The sequence below is a fragment of the Macaca nemestrina genome, chromosome 9 (assembly GCF_043159975.1).
Source record: "Macaca nemestrina isolate mMacNem1 chromosome 9, mMacNem.hap1, whole genome shotgun sequence".
Taxonomy (NCBI): domain Eukaryota; kingdom Metazoa; phylum Chordata; class Mammalia; order Primates; family Cercopithecidae; genus Macaca; species Macaca nemestrina.
In genome coordinates, this window is record NC_092133.1 from 56,215,925 (window position 1) to 56,231,011 (window position 15,087).

A 15,087-nucleotide genomic window follows, 5' to 3' on the forward strand; every position below is an offset into this window, starting at 1 on the left:
ATGTAAAAAAAAAAAAAAAAAAATGGTTTTTTTGTAAGTAAATATCTTTATTCTTTTTACTCATTTCTTTTTTTCTAATTACAAATTAATACAACTTAATTGTAATTTTATTTCAGAAATGCAGAAGGCACCAACTTGAAAGTTCAAATTTATATATTCTTTTAAAAGGAAAATCACAGAAAACAAATCATTTGTCAAATCAAAGACCTGTATCATATGAGAAAAAAATGACAATACCAGAGCTTACTGCTCATTTAAAAACTAAATATTTGCTGGGTGTGGTGGCTCAGGCCTGTGATCCCAGCAGTTTGGGAGGCAAAGGCGGGCAGATTGCTTAAGCTCAGGAGTTTGAGAACAGCCTAGGCAACATGGTGAGACTTCATCTCTATGAAAAAATACAAAAATTATCCGAGCATGGTGGTGCGCACCTGTGGTCCCAACTACTCAGGAAGCTGAGATGGGAGAATAGCTTGAGCCCAGGAGGTAGAGGTTGCAGTAAGCCAAGACTGCACCACTGCACTCCAGCCTGGCCGACAGAGCCAGACCTAGTCAAAAACAAAAACCACCACTAAATATTTGAGAGAAATTCTTCTATCATTAAGGGAAGCACAAAAGTCAGTTAAGGTAAATTAACAGGCATACTTACATATTTAATTTTCTATTGGAAAGAAAAATCAGACACCTAGAAAAATTTCTTTTGAATAGAAAAGTAAAACGGAGAAAAATCACTATGTTTCAAATTTTAAAAAATTTAAAAAGGAAATTTTCTGAAAAGGAAAAGTAAAGACCTAGAAGATTAGAATAGCCAGGAAAGTTTGTTGTATCAATAATTTCATTATTTTTTCTAACAAAATTAAATTTTTCTCAAAAAAACTCATACAGAATTACCTAGAAAGAAAATTTAATAATGATTTACAAATATGTTTCACATATACTAATGAATATACATTTCATACATGAATATATTCATATATATGAAGCTTGTTGATGTGAATTTATAACTGTAAATAATAAATGCACTGTTCATGTAGTAGGATAATGAAAAGTGACATTTAGGTTACTTACCCAGAATGAATGGGGCTTGAAACAAGATTGACATTGTCTAAAGTGTCTGCAGCCCAGCTGTAATGTCTAAGAGAATCTGAATCAAATTCCCTTGTGAATGTTAGATGCTGAAAAATAAAATGGTAAATTAAATTACATCAAAAAACCATACAAGACTGGTTTCTCTACACATATAAAATATATCCGTATTCCTCTAATTCCGGGTAGACTTACATTCAACATAAATAATTTTTAAATTTTCCTCTATAGAAATACATTGAAATCTGAGTATCGTAATGTTAGAAAATAAAGTCTATTGACATCTTGTTTTATTTTAATCTTTTAAGAAAGCTCCCTGGGTAACTGACATGGCAAAGAAATATCATAGAACTAACTCCAACTATGATTTTAAGCACTTCAACATGTCTCCAAATTAATCCTGTAACAACTGTAATTTTTTTTCTCAATTCTCAAAATAAAAAACGAAAAATTCAATCTTGATGACTTCTGGTTCCAAATGGGGCAGAGTAGCTAGTAGCAACCTAGTGCTTCTGCCAAGTAAGCCAGATAAAATACAGAAATTGTATCGGAATGCAGCAGAGAGCGCGGCTGAAGCATCAAGAACTAAAAGAACTACCGAACTCTGGGAGGGGGAACATCTTCAGGAGTTGAGTTGACTTTCTGTTGCCCATTTTTAACTTACAGGCTTTTGTCAGTTACCAGTGCAAACAGATTTGTACTTTTAACCTACAGGGATCACTGTTATTGAATAGAAAAGCCAGGAGAGTTTTGGTGGATATTTGGGTGGCCTCAAGCATGCTACAGTTTCCTGCTAAGAACATATGCTGAATTCTGAAGCTGTGCAGAACAGGAAGCTCAAAACCTAACCAGAAATATCTCTGAAGAGCGCAATGGAGATTTTTGGCAGTTAATAAGAAAATGACCTAAACGTTTAGAACTTAAAATGGGAAGAGATTTGAAGATCATACCACAATTTTAAATAAGGAGGCTGGTGAGCTGGAGGGAAAACAGAGGTAGTGTGAGCTTTCACCAGGGCTGCAGACCAGCCTCATTTCAGCAAAATCTTTACTGAATTAAAATTTACTATTCTATTTGCCTAGCAGAGGGAGGGCAAACATTCTGTGGAGGAATATATCACCTTTGGGTGTGTCCACAATTTTTTATACACCATGTCTAGTGTGTCCACAACTTTTTATACAACATGTCTAGCATAAAGTGAAAAATTGCCAAGCATGGTCAGAGTAGGTGGATAAAAACAGAAAAATGAAATAAAACCAAACCAAGCTAGATAGACACTATAAACAGACTCCTAGGCCATCCAGATTCTGAGGTAGGCTAATAAGTGCTTTATAATAACTATGATTAGTATGTTTACAAAAACACAGGGAAAGATAGAGAAAATAAATTAAAAGGGATAGAACACTAGAATATACATAAGAAGCAATCCAACGGGCATCAGTTCAGTGCTAAATACAATGTCAGTTCTTGACTTAGACACAATATAAAAGAGGGTTAAGTTAGAGCCCTAAATGGAAAAATATACAAAATGAAGGATAGGTTAAAAAAAAAATAGAAAACAGTACAAGACATGGAACACTGAGAGATTTTAACATAAGTGTAAATTGGACCCTTAGAAATAGAAGAGAAGAAGAGAATAAAGTAGAAGCTGTATTTGAAAAGATAATGGCTAAGAATGTACCAAATCTGATAAAAGGTTTTAGCCCACAGTTCCCCGCTAATCTGCTTCCTACTGAAACCTCAGTAAAATGACAGTCACATATTTAAAAATACACACACAGAAAGGACAGAGAGAATAAGAGAAAACACATCAGCAGAGAAACAGGATTGGCCAGAATTATCTTTAAAAAGTGATTTGACTTCCATAATCCCCTCAGTTGTCAAATAATGATCCCCTGCCATCACTACCACCAACCCTAGCAGAAGACTAAAGGCGGGAGACTAGAAGGCTAGAGGCACCATACTGAAAATGGGGATTGTATACTGAATATTCAGACTCCCAGCCTTCCTTTACTGGTCTCCCAGACACAGTTAGGGACAGAATTCTAGGCAGAAAAATGGGAAGTCTCTGAGGATTCTGACCTGCCCACTGGAATTTCCCAGTGAAATGTTCTGGCTTATTACTTCAGTGGAAATCACGGATAACAACCTCCACAAGATATAGAGAGCTTCCAATGAGCTTATTAATGAGTAGACAGTTGTCAGTCACTAGACAGTTGAGAAAAGCATCTAGTATAAAAACAAAACAAACAAGCAAACAGAAGGAAAGCAAATTGGAGGAAACAGGCTTTTCAGGGAGAAGAAAACAAAATTATTCATTATTATCTAGAGAGAGATGAGATATTTTTACACCCATGAAACAATAGACTACTTATTTAAAAAAAAAGAGACATTCAGGGAAAAATAATTCTTAGAAAGCAACAAATATATTGAAAAAACCCTAGAAAGTATAGAGAAATTTTTAACTCTAGAAAACAGGAGAGAAAATACAAGAAAGCAAAAGATAAGTTCAGGAGGTTCAAATCCTCCTCCTCAGTCTAAAGAAAAGAAGTTCTAGAAAGAAAAAAAAAATTGTGAACAAAGGAAAATAAATTAAGGAAACAATTTAAGAAACTTTTCCAGAGCTGAAGACAGAGTTTGCCAGAGTCAAATGACCCAGTGAGTGACCAGCACTGTGAATACAGAACCCATTATGGTACATCATTGTAACATTTCCGAATGTGGAGACAAAGACAGAGTCTATAAACATGCAGAGAAAAAATGGTCACAGATGGAGGGCCTGTATCAGACTTTTAACAGCAAAACGTGAAGGTAAAAGGCAATGGAGCAATTCCTTCAACATTCTGACAGGAAATGACTTCAAGTCAGAATTCTATAACCAGCTAAACTAAAAACAAGCATGAACTAGACAGATATTTCCAGATATATAAAACCTTAAAAAACGTTTTTTTGGTGCACTCTCTGAGGAAACTACTGGAAGATGTACTCCACCAAAATGAAGGACTAACCCAAGAAAAAGGAGGTCATGGACTCCAACACAAGAGAAATCAAAGGGAATTTTCATGGTTATGATGAAGGAAGACCCCAAGAGCACATCTGCGTGCAGTGGACCTACAAGGAATATGACAAGGAAGAAAGCTCTAAGCAAGATGAGGTAAGTAGACAAGACAGATAGATCACCTAATGAATGTGAACATATTGAGAGATATGTACACCTTGGGGAGAGTTTTGGGGTTGGACTATTGATATGCACAGAGGACATCAAGCAAGTGAAAAAACCCCAGGGAAAATAAAATATTGTGCTGGAAAGAAAAAGCAATCAGGTCAGGCGCGGTGGCTTATGACTGTAATCCCAGCAATTTGGGAGGCTGAGGTGGGTAGATCACTTGAAGTCAGGAGTTTGAGACCAGTCTGGCCAACATGGTGAAACCCCTTCTCTACTAAAAATACAAAAAATTAGCTGGGAGTGGTGGCATGCACCTGTAATCCCAGTTACTCGGGAAGCTGAGGCAGGAGAATCGACTGAACCTGGGAGGTGGAGGTTGCAGTGAGCTGAGATTGCGCCACTGCACTCCAGCCTGGGTGACAAAGCAAGACTCTCTCAAAAAAAAAAAAAAAAAAGAAAGAAAGAAAGAAAGAAAAAGCAATCACAATATAAGCCACATATGTAACATTTACATAGGCATAACAAGATAAGCATCAAATACAGCTATAAGCAAAATAAATTACAACTGTTTGGGGAAATGAGAAGATACAAACTGTGCATGGTTGGGGAGGAAAAGTGTGGGAAAAAATTAAAGCTTCAGCTTTCATTTGGGGAAGTCAATAAATCATTCCTGAAGTGGAGAAAAATCAACAAGAACAATATACATGTAGTATTTAGAGATATGCAAGCACAACATAGGAGTCATCAAAAATTATTCCAAGCACTTATCTCTGGAAAGGAGAAATTGGGGACTGAAGGTGTATATGGGGATTATGTTTCTTCCTAACAAGTGTGTCTTGTAGAATGATATGGCTTTTTATTTAATTGCATAACTTTGGTAATAATAAAATCTAAATTTAAAAACTTACTCTGAATTACACAGATTTTAAAAAAATAGCCCTGAAGTCAAACTGAAAAATAAATTTGTAGAGCAATTATATGCAAGTCACTATCTCACCCACATCCTAGGAAAATGCAAAAATGAATGAGGAACAGCTTTATCTGCATTTAATGAGCAAGGACACATCTAGTGAATGGGTGTGCAATTAAGCTTCTAACAAGAATCCAAGAAACCAAGATTCTAACCTGCCAAAGGCAATAAACCATTTAGGAAAGTTCTCAAATTCTATATGGGTTAACCAAAGATGAGGTGTTGGCTTCAGTCTGGCCTTATTTAACAACAACTTATACTGACTTTTGGAGAACCAAACCAACAAACCTTCAGAGTAGGGCAAAATACTTAATACAAAGTAGTGATGTTCCTTTAATTTTTTTGGCATGAGTGGAGTGGAGGGCAAGCTACAGTTCCTACACTGGGGAGCCTAAGGTTATTTTTCACAAAGGTTCATTTTTTTAAAAAAAGTTCTCATAAATAAATAATATCATTCCTCTTTGGTAATTACAGTAAATTATTTACCTTTGGTACTCTTAGAAACATGTACTGGTGCCATTAATTATTGAAACAATGAATTATATCTCACAAAAAGGTATCACTGCAATCATGTAATATTTATCAAAGCCAGAGTGTGCCAGGACATGGATTCCACATCCCTCTGAGTCCTTTCTTAACTTCTCTACTCTTGCAACTCTGCCACTCATTGAAGCTTTGTTGTAACACGAACAAATCTCATACCTGATCAAAACAATGAGCTATATTATTTTGAGCTATATGTCCCAATATTTGTCCCAGATAGTAACACTTAACTATGTTTTTAGGTACCTTAGTACTTTCTCTTCTGAGTTTTGTGTTTTCAGAGAGGTTTGCTCAGGTTTATGAACAGACATAACTCAAGTTTAATAACCTAAATACAGGCAAACAAAATACTCTTCCTACGGAGCATCCATCTAGCTATAAAATGAAGCAATTCAATGGAACCTATGGTTTTCTACATAGATACGGAATTAGTATTTCATTTCCATGCTACCTGTCTGCAAAGACTTACTCCTACAGGTTAGAATCTACTCAAAACCGAAATATAAAATTTCAACTATTCACTTACATTCGTTCTGACATGTTACTGCGCATAGCACCACAGTACTAGCAAAAAACTTTGCTTCTATTTAATTACTGAACAAATAGACATTTAAAATGATTAACAGGGCTTGGTGTGGTGGTGTCTCATGCCTATAATCCCAACACTTTCGGAGGCTGAGGCGGGTGGATCACTTCAGGTCAGGAGTTCAAGATCAACCTGTCCAATATGGTGAAACCCCATCTCTACTAAAAATTCAAAAAGAAAATCAGACAGGTATGGTGGCATGCACCTATAATCCCAGCTACTCGGGAGACTGAGACAGGAGAATCACTCGAACCCAGGATGCAGAAGTTGCAGTGAGCCGAGATCGTGCCATTGCACTCTAGCCTGGGCAACAGAGCGAGACTTCATCTCAAAAAAATTACAAATAAATAAATAAATAAATAAAAAGAAATAAAGTGATTAACAGATATTCCATGTTCATAGATTGGGAGAATGAATATTGTTAAATACTTAACAGTATGTTCACACTGCCCAAAGCAATCTATGGATTCAATGCAATCTCTATCAAAATAATGATATTCTTCACAGAAATTAAAAAAAAAAAATCCTAAAATATATGTGGAACTACAAAAGACTCAGAACAGCCAAAGCTATCCTAAGTGAAAAGAACGAAACTGGAAGAATCACATTATCTGACTTTAAATTATACTACAGAGATATAGTCACCAAAACAGCATGGTGCTAGGAAAAAATCAGACACATAGATCAGTGGAACAGAATATAGAACCCAGATATAAATCCATACATCTACAGTGAACTGATTTTTGACAAAGGTGCTAAGAATGTACATTGGAGGAATAATAGTCTCTTCAATAAATGATGCTGGGAAAATTAGATAGCCATATGTAACAGAATGAAACTAGGCCCCTATCTCTCGCCATATACAAAAATCAAATCAAAATGAATTGAAGACTTAAATCTAAGACCTCAAACTATGAAACTATTAAAAAAAAAACACATTAGGGAAACTCTCCAGGACATTGAACTGTGCAAAAATTTCTTCAGTAATACCCCACAAGCACAGACAACCAAAGCGAAAATAGACAAATGGGATCACATCAAGCTGAAAAGCTTCTGCACAGCAAAAGAAACAATCAGCAAAGTGAAGACACAATCCACAGAATGGGAGAACGTATTGACAAACTATCCATCTGACGAGGGATTAATAACCAGAATATATAAGGAGCTCAAACAACTCTCTAGGAAAAAAAAAAAATCTAATAATAATGGGCAAAAGACCTGAATAGATATTTCTCAAAAGGAGACATAAAAATGGCAAACAGGTATGTGAAAAAGTCCCCAACATCACTGCTCATCAGAGAAATTTAAATCAAAACCATAATGAGATATAATCTCACCCTAGTTAAAATAGCTTTTATCCAGAAGTTAGGCAATAACAAATTCTAACCAGGATTTGGAGAAAAGGGAACCCTCTTACACTGTTGGTGGGAATGCAACCACCACAGAGAGCAGTCTGGAGGTTCCTCAAAAAACTGAAAATAGAGCTACCATGCTATCCAGTAAGCCCACTGCTAGGTATATACCCAAAAGAAAAGAAGTATATCAAAGAGACATCTGCACTCCCATATTTATTGCAGCACTATTCACAACAGCCAAGATTTGGAAGCAACCTAAGTGTCCATCCACAGATGAGTAGAAATAGAAAATACATACACAATGGGGTATGTATACACAATGGAATACTGTCCAGCCATAAAAAAGAATGAGAGGCTGTCATTTGCAACAACATGGATGGAACTGGAGGTAATTATGTTAGCATAAGCTGGGCACAGAAAGACAAATTTCTCATGTTCTCACTTCTTTGTAAGAGCTAAAAATTAAAATAATTGAGTTCATGGAGATAGAAAGTAGAAAGACTGTTACCAGAGGCTAGGAAGGGTAGTAAGGGAGTGCGGGGGGTGGAGGATAGTGGGAATGGTTAAAATGTACAAACAAACAAAACAGAAAGAATGAATAAAGGCAGGGTGCATGGCTCATGTCTGTAATCCTAGCACTTTGGGAGGCCAAGGTGGGTGGATGACTTGAGCTCAGGAGTTTAAGACCAGCCTGGGCAACATGGCAAAATCCCATCTCTATAAAAATTACAAAAAAGAGCCAAGCGTGGTGGTGTATGCCTGTAGTCCCAGCTACTTGGAAGGCTAAGGAGGGAGGATGGCTTGAGCTGGGAGGTAGAGGTTGCAGTGAGCCAAGGTAGTGCCACTGCACTCCAGTCTGGGTGACAGGGCCAGACCCTTTCTTTAAAAAAAAAAAAAAAAAAAAGTATAAGACCCTAGTATTTGGTAGTACAACAGAGTGACTATAGTCAAAAGAAATTTAATTGTATACTGTAAAATAACTAAAAGTACATAATCGGATTGTTTGTAGCACAAAGGACAAATGCTTGAGGTGATGGATACCCCATTTACTCTGATGTGATTATGCATTGCATGCCTGTATAAAAATATCTCACGTCACCCATAAATATATATACCTACTATGTATTTACAAAAATTTAAAATAAAAATAATAGGATACCACATATGATGATGGTTAAAGATGAACTTGACCCGACTTTTAAGTTTCCTCAGCAAGGAGGGGTGTTGCCTGGGCTTAATGGAAAAGCTTGGCTTTGAAGTTGAGTCACAGACTTAGATTTGGAAATTGCCTTTGCCTCTTGTTAATGGAAACACTTCTTTCCCACTCCCGATTTTTCCAGTTTGAAAAGACAACTCAGTTGTGTAACTGTGGGCCTCTCCCTGCCCCTTTATATTCACTTTAGCCCTGGAAATTAAAGTGATGTATCTGAGTGACAGATTTGGGAAAGGTAGCTGGGAAGGTTCTGCTCAGATCCAGTTTTCAATCTATGGGCACAGAGAGTGAGCAGCCTCCTCTTCTCTCCAAAGCCTACTTTTGCAAAGAGTATGCCTGGCCTGGGCCAGCACCACAGTCAACAGGTAGGGGAGTATGCCTATCTCAGGGGTTCAGTTAGCAGGCCGACATGGCTTAGACACTAAGCTAGTCCTCGCCTGGCCTCCATCAGGAATAAAGGAGATATTTTTCCATTGACCTTTCTTTATCTTTACTTATTGAAAGCTCCTTCAGAGATGCCCCAGCATCACCTGCTGGTTTTGTGATCATTAGCAGATTACTCAACTTTTCTCAGTCTTTGTTTCTGCATTTTCAAATTGGGGATGGTTGATATGGAGATAAAAGAAAACATACGTCAAAGTCTGGCACTAATGCAGTGCTGGTGTTAGCATGGAATTATAATAACGTCTCCTTATATGTGTAAAGCCTTCCATACTTTTCAAAGGACTTTCACTTATATTAATTAGCTCATTTGTTACAATCTGATCATTTATGGGGGAAAACAGCAAAAATAAAAATATTCCAGTCCCAGCACTGGGGCATTGTAGTAATATACACAGGATGCTTTTATCACACCAATGGAAGCCATTTAAGAATGCATCTTATCAATGCCTAGGTCTTATTTATTGACTCAAAATATTTACATTCCTTTGTTAACAGCAATACCACAACTTACTGTGCATTAGTTCAACGGCCAAGGACTGACCTAGCCCTATACATTCATTTTTTTGTTTGAGTTGTCAGAACCTATTAGCCCTGGGAGTAATGGAGCCATTTGACAGATGAGGAAACTGAGGTTTAGAGAGACTTCAAAAACCAGGTCATACAAAGTTAACACCTAGCACTGGGTGGCTTTAGTAGAATACTATGTTAAAGAAAAATTCAATTGAATTTTTAATAATTTTTATTCCCATGCCAAAGATAATATGAATAAGCATATCACTTTTCATTTTGGAAGTGATGTCAAGGATTATTAAAGTGAAAATGCACATTATTTAATAGAGTCCAAAGCCTGACTAATGATGATATCATTGTCTCCAAGAGCTTAATACTTTCCAAAAATAGTTTCTCACTAGTCCTATTCATCAGAGGAAAGAGGAGAACAAGTACATACTGGCCTTACAAACAAGGACACACCCAAATGCCCAGGTCTGGAAATAATTGTCTAGGCAAGGAAGAAAAGAGGCAGGGTCAAGAAAGTGTTTGCAAGAGAGAGACAAAAAAGGAAATCCAATTAACTCCAATATTAGTAATTCTTTAGGTTGCTGACTGTCAACCTCCAGTGTTAGATGACATGAGTTAAGGACCAGAACTAACTCTGCGAGTTTCCTTATCTCAACAGCTCTACCACCTATGGGGGAAGGTGGTCTTGCATATTAACTGGTGGCCTTGACAGGCTAATGTTAACAGCAACCAGCAAATCTCCCAGTAACAGGTCACATGCAACACTCAGTGCAACAATTCTGGAAGACTGTAAATACAATTTAGTTTAGCAACAGTTGGATGATACAATCAGACTGGGAGCCACAGAAAGTAAAGGGCTATTGGGGATAACTTCACTCTCGGCCACAACTTGGACAGGGCCAAGGCAGGGGAACCCATGAGAGTGTCAGTTCCCCACACAAACAATAAGATGACTTGGGTCTGAATCAGGCTCTGTCACTCCATAGCCCAGTGAATGGCAAGTCAGAAAACTCACTAAACCTCCATTTCTGCATTAGGGTGACAGGTAGAAAATATTAATTGCCCTGATTCACTGTGAGAAGGTAATGGCCCAAGTAATGTGAAAATGACTTGAAAATTCTAAATTACCATGTAAACAAAAACATAGATGATGCTAATCTCATACCCTAGATATTTACTTATTTATTTTATTTTTTGAGGCAGAGTCTCACTCTGTCGCCTAGGCTCAAGGGCAGTGGCGCGATCTATCTTGGCTCACTGCAACCTCTGCCTTCTGGGTTCAAGTGATTCTCCTGCCTCAGCCTCCCCAAAGTGCTGGGATTACAGGCGTGAGCCACTGTGCCCAGCCTACCTCTAGATTTTTAATAATTGAAGATCATTTATTTCTTATATTTCTCAACTTTTCTCAGTCTTCGTTTCTGCATTTTCAAATTGGGGATGGTTGATATGGAGATAAAAGAAAACATACGTCAAAGTCTATGTAATGTTGCATCCCTCTATGTAGATATTTAGGATAGCATATCCTTTTCACACCACAGGGAGAAGTCAGAGCTGCCTGCTGGATTAACAAAAATAATAGTAGTGTTTTTGCTTTGCAAAATACTTGTCTACGCATCAATTCTTCTCATGGCTAATCCGCTTTACTCAGATCTGCTATGCTTCGCTTATTAGAGTGGCACTATTGCCTAGCGGCCAGGAGGAGAATGGATTTAAGCACCCATCAGATTTACAGTCCGTTCTCAGCTCTACCGCCTAATAGCTGTGGACAAGCTATTTAACTGGACAAGCTAAACACTCTTCACAGTCCTAGCCTCCTTGTCTGTAAAGTGGTAATCATAATACCCATTCCATTAGGTAGCCAAAAGCATGAAATGAGATGATGCATTTAACAAAATATTGTGGCAGGTACCGTATTAAGTATAATTATTGTGATGTGCAGTGGATATTGAGTGAAAAGGCAAACTCCTACCCAAATCGATAGTAGCAGGTTTAAATATCCAGCACAACTACATGGAAACACTTTTACAAAATGGATTCCATAAAAGGAAACCTGACACAAGTAGTAAAATAAAATAAAAATTAAAGGCCTACTATAATAGAAAAAGCAGGTCTTTTTTCCCTTACAGTATTTATTTTCTTGAAGTCAACTCTTATTACTCTTAAGACTTATTTTATTTGAGAATAGCACATAAAGAAACTATGTTAAATTTTCAAAGTGGATTGATTTCAAGACAATCTGGTTATGAACTTGAACAGAGAAAGTGAATCAAGGTCAGGGTGGAAGCTGAGTGTGTCAACACCCAGTTTGAGACATCAAAACTAACTGCACTACCTTAAGGAAGTCACAATACCAACCTCTCTGCCTTAAAAAAAAAAAAAAAAAATCTGTAATCTTGCTGACCAATCTTTGAGAAGTGTTGAATGGATCACCTGAGTAATGCTGGCAAAGCACTTTGAAGAGAGAAAGCAGCATATTAAATGTCACCAGTCAAATGTGCTTATCTTCTAGGGGGACTATCTCTAGCAAATCTTTAATCTGAGGCTGGCTACCTTCTGCCACCATGCACATTTCTGAGCACCCCCCCTTAGAAATTAGCTTACATGAAAGAAATAGCAAGGTTAATATGCCAATGGGTGTGGGAGATGGGGGTGGGAGTGTGGGTGGAATAGGGTTGAGAGGTAGAGGAGGAAAATCTGACTGTTAGCATAGGCAGCCTTTTGGGTTAGGTATTCTTCTCCCTTCGTATTACTGAGATAATTGAAAATGCCTAGATCTTGAAAATACAAGCAGGTAGTTTCTTCTGAAGAACTCTCCAATTTTCACACTACTTGCTAACATATCAAATTGTACATTACACATTATATGACTAAATGTATATGAAATCATCCTTAGCCTCAAAAAAGACCAAGTTCAATCCAAAGGAATCAGGATCCTTGGCTGTGAGATAAATGCAAAGAGTTATGGGGTAGAAGATGTGACAGCAGCCTTCCTGTACACGATGGCTATAATGAGGCCTCCAATATCACTTACAGAATGTTCTCCACAGTCAGCATTCAAACAGCCAGTGCAACTGTTGACATGACAGTCTAGTTAAGCCTTCTACACCGGTCACTATTGAAGGCCTGCCACTAGTCCCCTCAGGAGCAAACCATGTAGGCAAATCTGGTCTGAAAAGGAAGTCTTCAAAAGAAAGAAATCTACTCAGAGAGAGAGCAGGGCCAAACAGCTGTCCTATTCCTCTCTTCTCATAGATACACTGTCCTGAAGTCAACAGAACTGTAAGGAAATGGAAGGTGTTCAATTTAGAGTGATCAATTGGCAAGGGGCTCCTTTCTAAAATTTTTGTTTAGAAATACCCAAGTTTATCCAGGAGTGGTGGCTCATGTCTGTAATCTCAGCATTTTGGGAGGCAGAGGTGGGCGGATCACATGAGGCCAGAAGTTTGAGACCAGCCTGGTCAACATGGTAAAACTCCGTCTCTACTAAAAATACAAAAAAATTAGCAAGGTGTGGTGGTGCGTGCTTGTAATCCCAGCTACTGGGGAGGCTGAGGCATGAAAATTGCTTGAATCTGGGAGGCGGAGTTTGCAGTGAGCTGAGATCACACCACTGCGCTTCAGCCTGGGTGACAGAGTGAGACTCTATCTCAAAAAAAAAAAAAAAAAAGAAAAAAGAAAAGAAAAAGAAAAGTAAAAAGAAATTCCCAAGTTTATAGCATTCTCTTAAATCATAGTTCATTTTCTTTTTCTTTTGTTAACACTAGATTTATTTAATTTTAGAGAGAAAGCATAAAATAACAGAATCTCAAGGTTGAACGGCACTTTAAGATGCTAGACTTTTTATGTTTCCATTGATATGTGGTTGCTCCTACTAGGTTTCATTACCACCAACAGCAAGCACATTAGTAATGACAGAAAGCCAAACTGAACTGGTTTAAGATACTCCCTTTCCAGGGATGGGGGAGATTGAAATTAAATTGCTGGTTTATACGGCAAGAAAATCTGAATGATGCTAACTTCAAGGTTGGTTGAATCCAGCTCAAATGATAGTAGGAATCATTTGTCTTCACATTCTACTCCCAGCAGCTTTGGGCTTATGTCATCTTTATAGCTTAGGAACCCCAGTGGAGTTTTTCTTTCCCAAAAGGTTAGATAAAGTCTCAAATTTGAGTCTCACTGGACGGGCTCAGATTTCACTTTTCATCCTAAAGTAACTGCTGTAATCCAGGAGATACGAACGCTCTGAACGGCCTGATTTGGGTATCGGTGTTGCAGAACAGGAGGGACTTATGCCCTGTCTAAACAACATTAGCTGAGAAATGGGTAGGGGTTAGGGATTTGGCCACCAGATCCAGGCACTGCCATGGAAATGGGTATATGCGGAAAGCCAAATGGGTGTACTCAGGGAAAACCAACCGACATCGGTGACTTCTGCTCTTCTCCCGTCTTTGAACGACTCTATAGAAAGTCATACTGAACTAAATGCTTCTGCCTACAGTATATACATACCTTTCCGTCTTAGAACTAATTCTAGGGTCATTTAAAGGAAGATAAATTAATTGGTTAGCCTGCTATTTGTTTTTTGTCTGTTTGTTTGTTTGTTTGTTTTTGAGACAGAGTCTCGCTCTGTCGCCCAGGCTGCAAGTGCAGTGGCTGGATCTTAGCTCACTGCAAGCTCCGCCTCCCGAGTTCACACCATTCTCCTGCCTCAGCCTCCCGAGTAGCTGGGACTACAGGCGCCCGCCACCTCGCCCGGCTAGTTTTTTGTATTTTTTAGTAGAGACAGGGTTTCACCGTGTTAGCCAGGATGGTCTCGATCTCCTGACCTCGTGATCCGCCCGTCTCGGCCTCCCAAAGTGCTGGGATTACAGGCTTGAGCCACCGCGCCCGGCCAGCCTGCTATTTGTAAACTGATGTCATGCCTTCTACCTTTTATCTGTATGAAGGTCATATATTTCCATTCCTGTAATGATGCCTTCCATGCCATAATTTTTAGTTCTTTTTTTTTGAGACAGAGTCTCGTTTGGTCTCCCAGGCTGGAGTGCAGTGGTGCGATCTCGTCTCACTGCAACCTCCACCTACTGGGTTCAAGCGGTTCTGCTGCCTTGGCTTTCCAAGTAGCTGGGATTACAGGCGCGTGCCACGACGCCCAGTTAATTTTTTGTAGTTTTAGTAGAGACAGGGTTTCACCATGTTAGCCAGGATGGT

General features: G+C 38.3%; 1 protein-coding gene across 30 annotated transcripts in view; it reads right to left on the reverse strand.

Moving 5' to 3' along the window:
- LOC105466182 (ankyrin 3) overlaps positions 1–15,087 on the reverse strand; it is a 703,092-nt gene that overhangs the window by 84,730 nt on the left and 603,275 nt on the right. For all 30 annotated transcript variants that reach the window (XM_011715205.3, XM_071069573.1, XM_071069576.1 and 27 more), the window contains one exon: positions 1,066–1,172. In XM_011715205.3, coding sequence (XP_011713507.2) covers positions 1,066–1,172 — 107 coding nt within the window. The remainder of the gene's footprint in view (positions 1–1,065; positions 1,173–15,087) is intronic.